The sequence below is a fragment of the Nelumbo nucifera genome, chromosome 3 (assembly GCF_055504915.1).
Source record: "Nelumbo nucifera cultivar China Antique chromosome 3, China Antique-T2T, whole genome shotgun sequence".
Lineage (NCBI taxonomy): Eukaryota > Viridiplantae > Streptophyta > Magnoliopsida > Proteales > Nelumbonaceae > Nelumbo > Nelumbo nucifera.
The window spans coordinates 20,170,497-20,185,833 of NC_142651.1; the positions used below are offsets into that span (position 1 = coordinate 20,170,497).

The following is a 15,337-nucleotide window of genomic DNA, read 5'->3' on the forward strand; positions in this document are numbered from 1 at the left end:
TATAATACAGGTTTCATGGCATAAAATATTTCAATGAGGTGATACTGATAAATCTATAAAAAACTTCTCTGCACAAAATATTGTTGACTTGATGCCAATGTCAAAGCTCAACTGTTTGGGCATAGATATATGGATGACAATTCAGAGGTCTACTATATTTTCCATGGTAAAATTCATCACTACAGAGTAATCAAGCACCTCTGCCATGTTTGGAGTTTGTATTTTAAGGCCATGTTGCAAACAGGGTTCAATGCGAATAAGCCTTCCATGTAAAAGAATTCAAATAACAACTATAGGGGAAAATAATAATAGAGATGGTCGTGATACTATGGTCAAGTAATGTTCTGCTTCACTCAATTCGGCTTTGTTACAGAATAGTGCACTACAAAGCTGAAAAGCAGCTCCAAGTAGGGTATTATACAAAAAATCAACAATTAGATATTAGTAATGGGATCTCTCAGAAAAGGGAAGAAAGGAAAAAACACAGCAACAGAATAACAACACATGCGGACTGCTGAGCATTAATAGATTTCAACTTTTCCTTGGATTTGACAAAGATAATTTCAATTGAAGCCGATTGAAACATAAATGGGACCAGAAAGAAATGGTGAAGAATCAATTTCAACTTGATACAGAGTCCAAAAACATTGAAACAAACCAAAATTTTTTATATTCAGTGACATAATAAATTGTTTCAGCAAGCAAAACTCACTTTCTAACCCTCCAAATACCGATATCCATTAGAAATACCATCTAAACCAAATGGTCCTACCAAGAAACATCTCTAGTTCTTGCTGAACCTTAATCTACATGATCTGCCATCCTCCATTCATGGCAGATCTGCTCTTATTTTCTAACATTGGATGAATTTGATCCAGGACTTAATTTCCAACAAAAATATTTCCTAAGGAGATCTAAAAGACTCTCCAGCATAACGCACATTTCCAAGTTCCTCTTCAATACGCAGTAGCTGCATTGAGATTGAGAAAAAAATAGTAAGTATTGTGATATTAAGTAAGGTAAACAGAACAATGAAAATATTCTGAAAATTCTTTATTTTACTCAAGAATATTGGTACCATTAAAGACTTAATTGGGGGGGGATCAAATGGAAGTGGAAACCCTTATGATAGGCAAGCATAATTCTACTGGTCTATACCAAAACAGCTGTTGAGTTTGGTAATGATGATGACATAAGAAAAGGCTATTCTTCACATCATTATTTCAGTCGCCATCATTTAAGCAATATTATATTTACTCATACCACAACATAAAAGAACCATCCTAGTCATCTAAGAACAAGCTTGTATTATATAAATTGCTGTCCCTCTTCTTGACAAACCAATAAAATGCAACTAACAAAAAATACGTAAATTGCAATGTCCCCTGATTATATCAGATGTTGTCTTGGCAGTTTTGACCAAAAAAAAAAGTCATGCATCTATTACATCCTTTGAAGAGACGCAGGTTTCATTTCCAAGGTTTCGTAAACCTCAATGATTTAAGAGATGGTTCACATTTTTTTCTCAAGAAGCCAAAAGAGCAGCCAGAAAAAGAAAGAAGCCATCTTACCTGATTGTATTTGGCTAACCGCTCGCTTCGGCAAGGAGCTCCTGTTTTGATCTGTAAGGTGGAAGGATAAAAAATAAATTCAAACATGTAAACAAATGAACATTACACAAATTTTTTTAAGGGGATTCCACAAACCTGTCCACTCGCCAAGCCAACAGAGAGATCTGCTATGAAGTTATCCTCCGTCTCACCACTCCTATGACTGACCATCACACCCCAGCCTGCAGCTTTTGAGTCAAGAGCTGCTTGAATGGATTCTGTGATTGTCCCAATTTGATTAACCTGAAGAAAAAAGTAGGCACAACAGGTTCCTCAACACAGCATGTACAAAGAAATAAAAATGGCCATTGATAATACAGCTGACATTTCAAATTATTAATGTATGGATATGGATTCGTTATTTGGTACCAACTAGGATAAAAGATCCCATAAGATGCATTATATCATATTTAGTGGTTAATTCTCTTGGAAATAATAGCCCTCTAGCCCTTCTAGTTATCCTAACCATCTAAAAGTATTCAACCTGTAATTCAGAGAGAAGTGGTTGGTAAGAAACCAACACATAACAAGGAAACTCCAGTTTGGAAAACGTGCCCATGTTCAGATGGTACACTGACAACTGGCCACAAAGTTCATGTATCATCTTATCAAGCACTTAAACTAGAGAGAATTATTTATAGCTGCATGTTTGTCGTTTTCATTTATATAAGCATGCATGATATATTTCACAACCATTGTGATATACACAGATGAAGTCAGGTTGGGTTCTCTCAAGACTGCTGTATCCTGATATTTAGATTGACTGCATGATTGTACCCATATAGAAATGCAAAACCCAATTTTCATTCTGGATTCAAGCTAATTTGGTTGATCTTTTTTTTTCCTTTCGTGGTCAGTATATCTTTTTTTATTGGTAACTGTCCGTTTTGTGATCAGTAAATCAGAATATACACATCCCTTTTTTGTTAAGCTAGCAAGAGTGCTACCTTACCTCATCTTATTATTACCTTCTTACAATACAAAGCAATTCCCCAAAACAGTTGTTCCCCATTCAAACCTTGCTTAGACAAAGCCAACATGTCAGCCAAACTATTGGCTGATCTCCGATCCCAATCATGGCTAGTTTCCACTTCTCACCAGCAAGTTTATTTCTCTCATGACATACCCATGCTGCCATGAAACTTGGCTAATTTCTTAGCCAGTCCACAACCACCCTGGAATCCCCTTCCACCACTATATTTCTCAAACCCAGCTGTCTATCCAATCTTAGGCCTTGTAGCATTGCCGTTTATTAAGGCCTTGTTGAATCCCCAACTCTTGTTGGTTCGCAAAGATGGCCATTAAGAGTTAGAATTTTACACTGTTCAGGTTCCTGCCTTCAGGCCGGGCCCATTCAAATTTTGACAAAATCCTAACTCAAGCCCGCTCAAGTTGCCTTCCTACCTATACCAGACAAGCCAGGGTTGCTATACTACAACCATCAAAAAAATAGTTTGATTTTGCTGTTTGGTTGACCATATATTCTTATTCAACCAACCATCATTGAAATTGTGTTTGGATGATTTGATCCTTATCCATATATCTAAATTCCCATAGTAATTGCCTGATCTTTCTTATAGCAGGTTGAAGTGGATCCTTATCCACCATTATGGGGCACCTTATGATGGTCTAAAGGTGAATTACTAGATTGATCTGAAGGGTGACTGGTACTTCAACTAAGCCAGGCTAGTCCTTGTTTTAGGTTGAAGGGACAATCTTATTTCTTCTTATCCACATTAGTAATATTCCCTGAGAAGGCAGTCTAATTTGCAATCATTCATTGCAGAAATGATCCCCCCCCAATCCAGATACAAGATCCAAGGCATCACCAATCTACACAGAACATTATGTCCTCTTGCTGGATTGCCCTAACTATTACCTATTTGGCGATCTTAGATTCCAAATTAATCACATCCCTTGGATGATTAATCATCATAGGGCAAAAGAACATGATTTCTTGGATCTTTAGCATAGACTGGAGTATTGGACAATCCAAAGGATGGCCTATTGCAAATGAATGGTAGATATTTTGCTATCAAAAACCGGGAAAAAAACAGAATAGCTGAATAGTAGATAGATGCAAGTTTTTGAATAAAAATAAACACAACTATGGAAGTTTAAGGACGGATCCTGAAAAGTCTCAGGCAGCTGGTATTGGGGGAGTCATTTTGTGTCCTAACAGCAGTCTGCAATGGGCTTTCAGTAGCCCTGTTAATGCTGCTGATGCTTCTGAAGTTGAGGTGAAAGCTCTTCTAAGGGTCTTCAGCTGGATAAGGCTCTCCAAAATAGACTATTCTGGTTGAAGGTGATTTCAGGACTGTCATTAGTTGGGTTACCTCAAAGGTGAAGGAGACTTGGAAATTATCTCATTTTGTCCACGAGATTTCAGACATTTCAGCATCTATGAACACTAGATTTAGGTGGATTCCAAGAGTTCTCAATCAGCTTGCTGCTTCTTTAGCTAATTCTGGGTTGGGAAGGGAGCTTTTGTACAGTGCAAATAGCCCTTCTGTACATCATCTAATGTGTACCCCCCCTAATGAAAGTCTCCCTTTATCTCAAAGTAATAATAATAATAATAATAATAATAATAATAATAATAATAATAATAATAGTAATAATAATAAACACCATGGGATACGGCCTCTTTCTTCCAAGATGTCTCAATCCGATACAAAATTTCAGGCTTTAGCATGCATAAAAGGTTAACTTGTCCTTCAAACTGCAGAGCAAGGGAAGAAAGTATTTATACAACAAAGAGATGAAAAAATGGAAATTAACAGAATGGCTCAGTAGATCAAGTATTTGATGATAACGCTTGGATACTTGCCTTCAGTAACAAAGCATTGCAAGCCTTCTTCTGAATAGCTTCAGCAATTCTCTTTGGATTCGTGACCAACAAGTCATCTCCTACAAGTTGGATATTAACCGAAGACTCTAGTGAAGCCCATGAGCTCCAATCATCTTGGTCAAAGGGATCTTCTATGGACACAATGGGGAATTCTCTGACAAACTCTTTGTACAGTTCACAGAGGCTCTGAGCTGTGTGTATATGAGCTCCATCATTTGGCTGCTTTTTAAAGTTCAGATCGTATTTCCCATCTTTGGTGAAGAACTCCGAAGCTGCAACATCCATCCCTATTTTGATCTGCATAATCCACTTTGAGGTTATTTCTTAAACACTACAGGCAAGATGTCTGATCAAAGAATAAAGAATAGGATTTTTTTTTTTTTTGATAAATGAATAAAGAATAGGATTTCAGCATTCCACATTCTTACCTTGCCTGTGTAACCAGCTTTTTCAATCGCATCAATGAGCAAAACCAGTCCCTCTCTATTATCTTGTACATTGGGAGCAAATCCTCCTTCATCTCCAACATTGCATGCATCTTGCCCATATTTTGCCTTGACAATGCCCTTCAAAATATGATAAACTGTTCTTTCCAGAAACATAATTTACAATGGCTATTTTAGTTTTTGTTCTCTTCTCATAGATTAATTCAGTAGAAAAGATACCAAACTACAATGACCTATATTAGTCATAGCCCTAAGGTTGCCCAATGATCACAACCATCTGATAAGTTACTTGAGACAGTTAATAGTAGTCCGCATTTTCTTAAGCATTCTAAGAAATTCAAGTGATCTGATGTAATGTTCGTGAGGAGGTGCAGTTTTGGGGCTATGACCAAGAGGTGGCATGAAGCAGATTGCCCAAATTAAGAGATTCCCATGACACTTTATTGGGGTGGAAACATGGGACATTTGTCCCTTTTCAATAGGGAACACTGAGCAAGCAGAGAAAATCCAATGGTACTGAACAAAGACATGAAAGTACTAACCTTCACTGCCCATACGCAAAGCCTCAGCAAATGAAGCAGCACCTACCGGTAGTATCATGAATTCTTGCATGGCCAGATTATTGCCAGCATGGCTGCCCCCATTAATTACATTGAAAGCTGGAACTGGCATAACAAGTTCCTTGGTTCCAGCTAATTCCTGAATGTGCTTGTATAGAGGCACTCCTTTTGCTCCTGCACCAGCCCTGCAGATGCTCAATGATACCCCTAGAATGGCATTAGCTCCCAATTTTGATTTATTAGGTGTTCCATCAAACTCTAGCATGATGGCATCAACATCAGCTTGATTCCTGATCAACAAAACAAAAGAAAAAAGAAAAAGAAACTCACAAACATCAAAACTAAAGCTCCACAAATAAAAGAAATGATATATATATATATATATATATTCGAGTCCTGAAAGTGCAATGACAGTGCAATATGGTTATAATATCAGGAAAATAGAGTATTAGAAAAAGATATCCAGTGCTCAGGTACACCACTAAAGTTGGATTCACTGGGTTAAGTTGGATTATTTTCTTTACAGTCTAGGAGCTTCATTTTCTTCCAAAATATCTCCATACCTACAAATAGACAAACTCACTAACTCATTCCATGAATCACTTCTGGTATCATAGACACACGATCAGCAACTTTCCCAATTCAAAATCATGTTAGTTCTGACCATATAAGCAATGTCACCATAAGTTCTTTAGTGGGAGTAGTGGGTGGACAACTTAGTCAAGATTTGCTTCACAATCTTATTCAATCCCGCATACAACGATGCTTTTTCTAAGAATGTCTGAAATCTAGGAATTAAATCCAGCTACTGTTATGTGGTTTGGACAACACTTGAGTTGGTAACAAATTAACTGTGCCAGATATAAGCACATAGCGACAAATTGCACTACCATCTATAAACACAAAACTGAGATGGCACGGGGTCACGGATAAATCAGCATAGATTGAACTGAAATTTTGAATTCCTATGACTACATGCTGGTCAAAAGTAACTACTCTAACACGAACAGCAAGTGAACGACAAATTATAAATCAAAAAGTCACGTTTCGAGTTAAATCACAAAGATCAGAGTAGGAAGCAAGCTACAAGAGTATAAACTCATCTGACGGATCAAAAAAGTAAATGCTTTTTATGAAAAAATAATAAATAATGTTCATGGCAAACTTCTACGGAGATTTCCGGCTGACCTCACATCGACGCCAATCAGCTTGGGGGCCAAAACCTCGTTAATATTCTTAACCGCCTTGAGAACGCCTTTCCCACCGTAGACGCTCTTGTTCCCATCTCTGAGCTCCAATGCCTCGTAGATCCCAGTTGAGGCTCCACTGGGGACGGCAGATCGGTAAAGCTCATCAGTTACTAGATCAACCTCAACCGTCGGATTCCCACGGCTATCTATAATTTGCCTCGCCTTGATTGATTTCACGATGGATTCTTTGGTGGCTTTCGCCGGAGAAGGAGCAACGGCGACAGAGCTTCGGACGGATAGGGGCCGAGACTTGCGAGAAGAGGGAGGTGAAATGGAAGTGGAAGGGGAGGAGAGAGATGGAATTTTGGAGGAAAGGAAGCGCTTTTGGAAGAGGTTGTTGGGTTTGGTCGAGGAAAGCGGATGGAACGTTAGAGCCATTTGGGCGGTAAGAAAACTGAAGACTGTCTTCGGGAAGGGACGTCGGAAGGACCGAAGGAGAGACGAGAGAGAGAGAGAGAGAGGTTCGTTGGGAAGTCCGTCAATGAGCAACGAAGAAAGCGGAGAAAGGTTCGTTTGGCCCCTGGGAGACGTTAAGAGACGAGAGAAATCGGGGAAGGGAGGAAGTAGGTATGCATGTGTTTAATTGGAAGGGCGTCTCACAGGAACATCCACCGTGCATTGAGAACATCTCCCGTAATAATAAGTAATAATTACGGGAGATATTCCCAATGCATGGTAAGATGTACATGTAAGGCGTTTGTGAGGCGTCAGGTGTAAGGAGCAGTTCCGTGGGACCCTCGAACTGTTTTTGGAAGTTGACCCCACTTCATTACTATGTGAATTCTTTCTGCGTGCAAGGAGCGAGGGATGTCGCGATCGTATCGGACCGGGTTCGGGTCTGTCTTAATTGACTATCGAAAAATAGGACAAGCAGGTTCGGCTTTGGTAACCTGTCCTAACTCCTAACTGGTCAGAAAGTTCGGGTTTGGATTGAATCGGGCGTGCACAGAAGCTGATCCATTGATATCACTGTCTCCATGTCCCCGTATAGATATTATCCTTGTAGCTCTCTCTATTATTTTCATGGTGTGGACGCATGAGGAAGTCGACAGTTTTATTTTGGCTTCTCTGATGAAGGAACCAAAGAGGGAACAAAATTGAACTCAAAGTCGACAAACATTAGAAGGATCGAAGGTAGAAAAGGCAGATCTATTAAGAAGTGGGTAGTTTATGCAAAATTTATTTGGGAGAAGCGCAACAAGCTAATATTCAACGGTGAATCCATCAACCTTGTCACTTCACCCACAACCAAACAACACAAATAGGATGCAACACCAAAATCATATTAATGTTGATCCTGGTTTCTTATGTTATATTCACTGATGGATCATTTGTAAATCATCTTGTAGCCTATATATGTTATTATATTTATATCTCCTCACAACTCCTTTGTTGCAGCAGTAGGATGCAAACGTAAAGCTCGGCAAGTAGTACATGTAGAATGGCGCGATTATGCACAAAGCTCATCAACTGGAGTTGAGTAAGCTAGTGAAATGTAGAGATGCACAAAACATTCTAAATAGTATGCACACATAGCAGGGTAAACTGAAATGGGAGGAACACGCTATGTGGGAACAGGTTTATTTTTGGGTAAATTTTTTAAATTATCCTTATAATTTAATTAATTAACCAAGTGTATTCTTACTGTTTGAAAATTTACAAAGGCTATCCCCATTGTTACTGACATTTGATTAATATTTTCTTTACCGTTAACATTCGTTAACAAAAAGATAAAAAGACTACGAATTTTCAAAATAAAAGACTGATTAAAAATATAAAAGATATGACAATCTGCTACCAATCTCCATCAGCCCCAACAATTCAGATATGACAATTTGAATCCACCACCTTTCATATATACAAAATTCTTCAGTTACTCATGCTGCTGCAATTAGGGCAACCAAACAAACCCATAAGCGGTTTTGAAAGAAGGATATTTAATTAAAAAACAGAGAATGCAAAGACAAAATAGTGGAGCTCGTCTTCGAACAGTTCCGATGACAAAACACACAACTCGTCTCCGAAGTGGTAGAAGACAAACTTTGTCCTGCTCTCCCATCTCTCTGTCTCTCTCTCCCCTTCTTCCCTCTTCTAAAACAGTAGGAATAACCAGAAGCAACAATAAGTGAATTAAATAAAGAAGAGAGTAGATCTAGACGGCAACGTTCTCCAACGAGAGTATATCTAGACGACAGCGTTCTCCATCGCATCTCGCAGGGTTACACGGGTTCGGAAGAGGGTAGATGGAAGTGTTTCTAATCAGCAGCAGCAACACCCTCTCCTCTTTGACGCAACGGCAAAATACAGGCACCTCATTCCTCATATGACCTCTCTCCATCTTCCCAAGCACTGGTTGTCGACTGGTTTAGCAGCGACAAAGATGAAGCTACATTCTATTCCAAGAAATTCCACCATGAACCAGCACTTAAAAATCATAAAACCTTAAAATGAATAAGCACTTAAAAATCACGAGACCCAAATCACGAAAAACATAGACAAAATCAACACCAACCTGTACTTTTGCTAACCATGTGCTTGAACTTCAGCCTCGTACTTGGTTTTACAGGTATGGAGAGGATATAGAATGGTTGTGCTTAATAGAGCTCCAATGGCTCCAAGGTTGCCTCTGTTATGGAGTGGAGATTAACGGCCATTTGACGAATTTCAAAAATACCAAGAAAAAAGGCGATAATTTTGTACGAAGAGACGGCCATTGATTCCGCAATCTTGAGAAATGAAGAGAATCTCAACAAGTCGGAACGTCCATGGTGGACAAAAGAAATCTTGGGTTTAGTCTTTCTCCCACTCTAAGGAGGTAGACAGAGAGGGTAGGTACAAATTACAAATGCAAGAGAAAGACCAGCAACCGGAAATGAAAGAGACACATACAATACATATTTATAAAGTGGTGGCATGGCAGATTAGCAATGGCATTGTTATTTATAGGGTAATGTCGGTTCGTCGCCTTTGTGTCAAGAGTTGGAAGAAACGAACAGTGCTTTTTTTTATTCTCTAAAAAAATGAATTTAGGACGAGGGAGGGGTAATATTGGATTTTAAAAGAATTTTAAACACCTATACCACGTGTATAGGTTTAGACGGAATAATAATGGATGTTAATGGTAAGGATATAGTTAATCAATTGTAATAAACAATAGGGGTAGTGTTAGTCAATTCTCAAACAGTAAGGGCACACTTAATCAATTAGCTAAACCATAAGGGTAGTTTAAGAAATTTACCCTTTATTTTTTTAAATCCTTTTTTTGCTAAGTGTATCTTTCTTTCCTAAAGATAAGAATAATATGGCACATGAGTTAACTTCTAGGGCTAGATTGTGTGAGCACAGTAAGCTAAAATTTATTGGACGAGAAAATTATTTTGCACTCATCCTTCCCTAGAGGTAGAGGTGTAAATTGGACGGATTTGGTCAACCCAATCCAGTCCAATGTGAGTCCACTTATAAATGGGTTGGACCCAATCCAGTGCAAATCCAATCCAATCCATTCAAATGTAACTGGATTATTGGATTGGATCCAATCCAAACCGAATGAAATATCAAAAATTATATAAAAGCACTTTTAGCATTGAAAAAACACTTTTGTAAAAGTATTTTGATAAAAATATTTTTATAAAAGTGCTTTTACAAAAACACTTTATTGAAAGTACTTCAAAAAAGTGATTTTGTAAAAGTACTGTTATAAAAGCACTTTTCGAAAAGTACTTTCTTAGACTTATAAAAGTACTCTTGTAGAAGTGCTTTTGTAAAAGTGCTTTTATAAAATTACTTTTGTAAAAGTACTTTTTTCATAGAGGTGTTTTTATAAAAGTACTTCGATAAAAGTGCTTTTATAAAAAGTACTTTCACAAAAGTACTTTTATCAAATTACTTTCATAAAAGTGCTTTCATAAAAGTGATTTTTTAAAGTGCTTCCATAAAAGTGCTTTTATAAAAGTACTTCTATAAAAGTGCTTTCATAAAAGAGTGATTTCATAAAAGTTCTTCGTGTAAAAATACTTTTATAAAAGTGCTTTCATAAAAGTACTTTTGTAAAAGTGCTTTTATTAAAGTGATTTTGTAAATGTGCTTTTATAAAAATACTTTTGTAAAAATGTTTTTGCAAAAGTATTTTTATAAAAGTGCTTTCGTAAAAATACCTTTCATAAAAGTACTTTTACAATAGTGCTTTTATAAAAATGTTTTCGTAAAAGTGCTTTCGTAAAAGTATTTTCATAAAAGTGATTTTATATTGTTTTCAGTTTTGATTGATTTCAAATTGGACAAGGGTTTGGCCTCATGATCGGATTATTGAAAATTTGGTTTAGGTCTAATTCAAACCAATAAGAATATGGAACAATTTATTTTGGATGGGACTAATCCAATAATTATAATGGACCGTCCAAATCCAATTTGATAAGGTTTGGATCGGATTGGATCCAAACCAAAATTGGTCGATTGACATCCCTACCTATAGGAGCTTTGTAACCTCTCTAAGTAAGCAATGAAAGTTTTTTGGTTTGTCGAGCAAAAAAAAAAAAATCGACAAATTTCCCATCTTAAAACCACATTTTTTTGAAAAAAAAAATCAATTATGGATTATTCACTGCATAGTTGATCGTTTTTTGGCTCGGTTAGGGGTAGCCCACAAATTTCCAAGTCCGAGCCAAGGATTTTATGTGCAGTTCCAAATTCCAATCCAGCATCAAGCCGAGCTTGGGCCCAACACTTCAAGCCGAGACCAGGCCAGGCTGAGTATGTAATATACATAATATATTTAATTATGGAAAAGTATGGACAGGCCTAATGCAGATTTTTTATTCCCACTGCAAAGCTACAAACATTCAGAAGGTCCAAAAATCACACTCTATGCACCCATACCCACCCGTGAATTGGCATCAATTCCGAGCTGGCACCTATCCCAAATATACTTTAGGCCTATAAATTATGACCATAGGGTTATCGGTCATTCTCCCTAGATTATACTATCAAATATTATATATATTATATGTAATAAATTGTGTATATATATATACATATATATATATATATATTATTATATATATGTATATACATGTATTTTATTATTATATATATATACATGTACATGTATCAACCCATAACTCAAAATGTTACACTCACAAACCACTATGAGCCAACTCATCTATACAAATGTCATCTTAAACATGGATTTATATTTATTTTATAAAAGGATAAATCAACCATGCCTAGGAATCAGAAGAACCCTACATTTTTGTGAGAGGCCCGGAGCTAAACTTCTCCTAGTTTGGGCCCATACCATTTTTATTTATTATATTATACATCATTCAAATTAAAAGTTTATAAAAAATGTTTTTTTTATTATTTTATGCTATAGGCCTAATGCCCACCCTGGCCCAAACCTGGGCTATAACCTTTATCATATGCATGGTTTAGAGTATTGATATGCTTGATACGCACGAAGAGGCAAATTGGGTATGTTGATGCTTCAAAAAGCTAATGATATGATATTGTATCGAAATTTTGAACCTTGACCATAAATGTTAGGCCCAATACATTATCATTTTTCAGGTGATGGTTGAGTTGGCTGAGGATGCCATGTAGCTATACCAAGGCCACCCCCCCCCCTTTCAAGCCACGTTAACACACGCACAATGGAAGAGAACGACTAAGGAGTGCCCCGCATGGACAAGAAAACGAACTCTGTCGGGGAATAGGAAACCTCCCGAAAACCTTAGCGGATGTGAACGCCCAACTATAAATAGGTATTCCCACCCGAGGTAAGGGACTTTTGGAACTGCACTCTTTAAATACTTCTTGACAGTATCTCTTCAGCTCTGACCAACGCTATTTCAACTTGCTAGTCTCGGCCAAATCCTTCTCTATCCTACTAACTTGGGCGATAGAGTACCCACTCGAAGAGCACCTCCTCAGGCCTCTGGCCCTTCTACCGGTTGCAGATCTCAGTGCGCAACTTCATCCTTCCACCTTAGCCTCACCCAGTTGGTAGGACTATCTGATCGTGTCCTCAGTTTGGAACACCTCAAATTAGACAACATTATATTGGTGCCATCTGTGGGAAATAGTCATTTCCCAAACCTCTCTCTGTGCACTAAAAGCAATCATGCCAATGAACACATCCGACCACTCTGGGAGCCCGTTCCCCATCTTAGGGATCTTGCTAACTCCGTAGCTCCCTGCCTCGAGAGCCCCAACATCAGGCAATAGTCAACCCATGCAGTTCCAAGCCATGTAGCATAAGGTCGATTGTATCATAGGCATGATACAGACACTGGGGCAACCGATGCACGCCCCCCAAGCTATTTGCCCTGCTGTGCATGCACCTTCTATAGCCAATCCTCACACTAAGGACCCCAAAAGGCTCCATGCAGACATGCATATGGCCCAATCCGACTGCGGACTATCACAACCATATAGAAGATTTGACTCCCTAGCCCGACTTCATGCACACGAAACCTGCAATAGATCCCATCACTCCTTCGCTCGGGTACTGGCGAAAGAACGACTTGGCCAACATCTGCAGCAGTCGCTAATTTTGATAATCGAATCAAGCTCGGTAGAACAACCCATGATCCCAAAAGGGGAAGTCCACAAACGTGGTCCCAACCAACAAAGATGCCAAAATCAGAGAACTAAGAGAGCGATTGGCCAAACTGGAGCGCAGCCAAGCAAATAGAAGCACAACTCCTCTGACAATTTAGCCTCAGAGCAGCACCACAACTAGCCCACAAAGGAACCCATCTTTGTCCATGAGATCGTTAATGAACTTCCCTCAGCCGGCTGGCGACCCCCTCAATTTGAGAAGTACGATGGAGCCTTGGACACCAACGATTACATTGAGGGGTTCAAGGTGAAACTGTTGCTGCATGGCTCCTCCGAGGGTCTCGTATGCAAGGCCTTCATCGCAACTCTCCACGGAGTCACCAGGACCTGGTATGCCTCCTTTCCATGATGGTCCAATTCCTCCTGGGAGAAGTTGGAGACATAGTTTATGGCGTAGTTCACCACCAGCCAAAGGCATTAGAAGACCTCAGTCAGCCTCATGCAAGTGCATCAGAGGAAAGAGAAACCCTAAGGGGATACATAGCAAGGTTCAACGCTGAGGCCCTCCAAGTTCAAGCTCTAGACTAGTTGGTGGCCATGACCACCATCATGACTAGGATGCACTCCTCAATGTTCAACTTCTTTTTGCAAAAGAACCCTCCACCCAACCTGACCACGCTTATGAAGCACAAGTAGAATTATATGAACGCCGAAGAGGCCCAAGCATTGCGCAAGGAGGAGGAAGACCAGCACAATCGGAAGAATAGAGACCACGACGGCCAAAGACCGGACCAATATGCCAATAGGCACGATCATCGACCTGGCCACAAACCAAGAACCCCATCACTGACGTATCATAACTTCACTCCACTCAATGCTCCGTAGGCCAAGATACTGATGCAAATCCATGACTGTAGCTTCGTCAAGTGGCCCGAGAAGATGAAAACCCATGGCAACAAGAAAAAATCGAGACAAGTATTGTGGTTTCCACCACTACCATGGCCACGAGACCAAAAACTACCATGACCTCCGCCACCACCTGGAATACCATATTCGACGGGAATACCTACGTGGCTTCATCAATTCATCAACATCAAAGAGCTTAAACCCAGAGAAGAGCCACACCTCACCAACGAGCCCCTAGCCCGAACTCCACCCATTGGGGTCATCGTCGTCATCTTGGGCGAGAAGGCCATTAGAGAGGAGAACATCTAAGCACGGAAGACCCACACCAAAGAGCTAGAGTGCCAGGAATCTAAATGTAGTGACGACAATCAGATCGAAGCATTAACGACGACCAGGCTGTGCAAACTCAATGAACAAAGAATTTTCCTTAAAGCACAAACGACCAAACGCCTGCATAAAGTCCAACCAAACTTCGACGGCTAAACTCCACATTGACCAATGATCGCAACACGATGCCAACCTCATTAAGGACTTAGCCGACCTATAATGGCTGGGGCCTGATAACCACAACGAGACCCGATCGACCATAGAAGGTCGAGGCCTGGACAAGCCACCGATGGCAAGAACGACGTCCCTGCCACTGAATGGCAAGAGGATGACCATCGAACTCCGTGCACCTTCCCGACTTGCAGTTGGAGTAGAGCTAATCGAAGACCATGGCTAACCCAGTCAAAGAGCGTGAAGCTTTCCAAGCCCCGAACTCCTCGACAATGTTGAGAGTTTGGAAGCACTTCAGCCAACCTAAGATCAAGGCCACTAGGCCAAATACCTTGGCTAGCGCAAGACCGAGGCCATGAAGCCGAAGACCTTGGCCAGCGAGCTTCAAGCCAAAGACCTCGGCCAACATAAGACTAAGGCCAACGAGCATCAAGCCAAAGACCGAGGCCATCAAGCATCAAGCCAAAGATCTCAGCCAGCCCAAGATTGAGGTCACAAGGCCAAATACCTCAGCCAGCATAATACCAAGTGCCACCGAACCTTGAAGTATGGTTGGTTCAAAGAAAATCTTCGTTAACAAGAAAGGCATTATAGTCATAAGCCCAGCATATCGAGTTGCATACAACAACAAAAAACGAAAGGGGGGGGGGAATGTCAC

General features: G+C 39.6%; 1 protein-coding gene across 1 annotated transcript; it reads right to left on the reverse strand.

Annotated features, from left to right (window-relative positions):
* Positions 1–591: 591 nt before the first annotated feature.
* Positions 592–7,235, reverse strand: LOC104600649 (uncharacterized). Its single transcript, XM_010263724.3, has 7 exons — positions 6,656–7,235; positions 5,450–5,757; positions 4,890–5,044; positions 4,441–4,758; positions 1,707–1,853; positions 1,572–1,622; positions 592–970 (listed from the first exon to the last, which is right to left on the reverse strand). Exons 1-7 carry the CDS (start codon positions 7,093–7,095, stop codon positions 905–907), a joined length of 1,485 nt encoding a protein of 494 aa, XP_010262026.1. The 5' UTR covers positions 7,096–7,235; the 3' UTR covers positions 592–904.
* Positions 7,236–15,337: the final 8,102 nt, after the last annotated feature.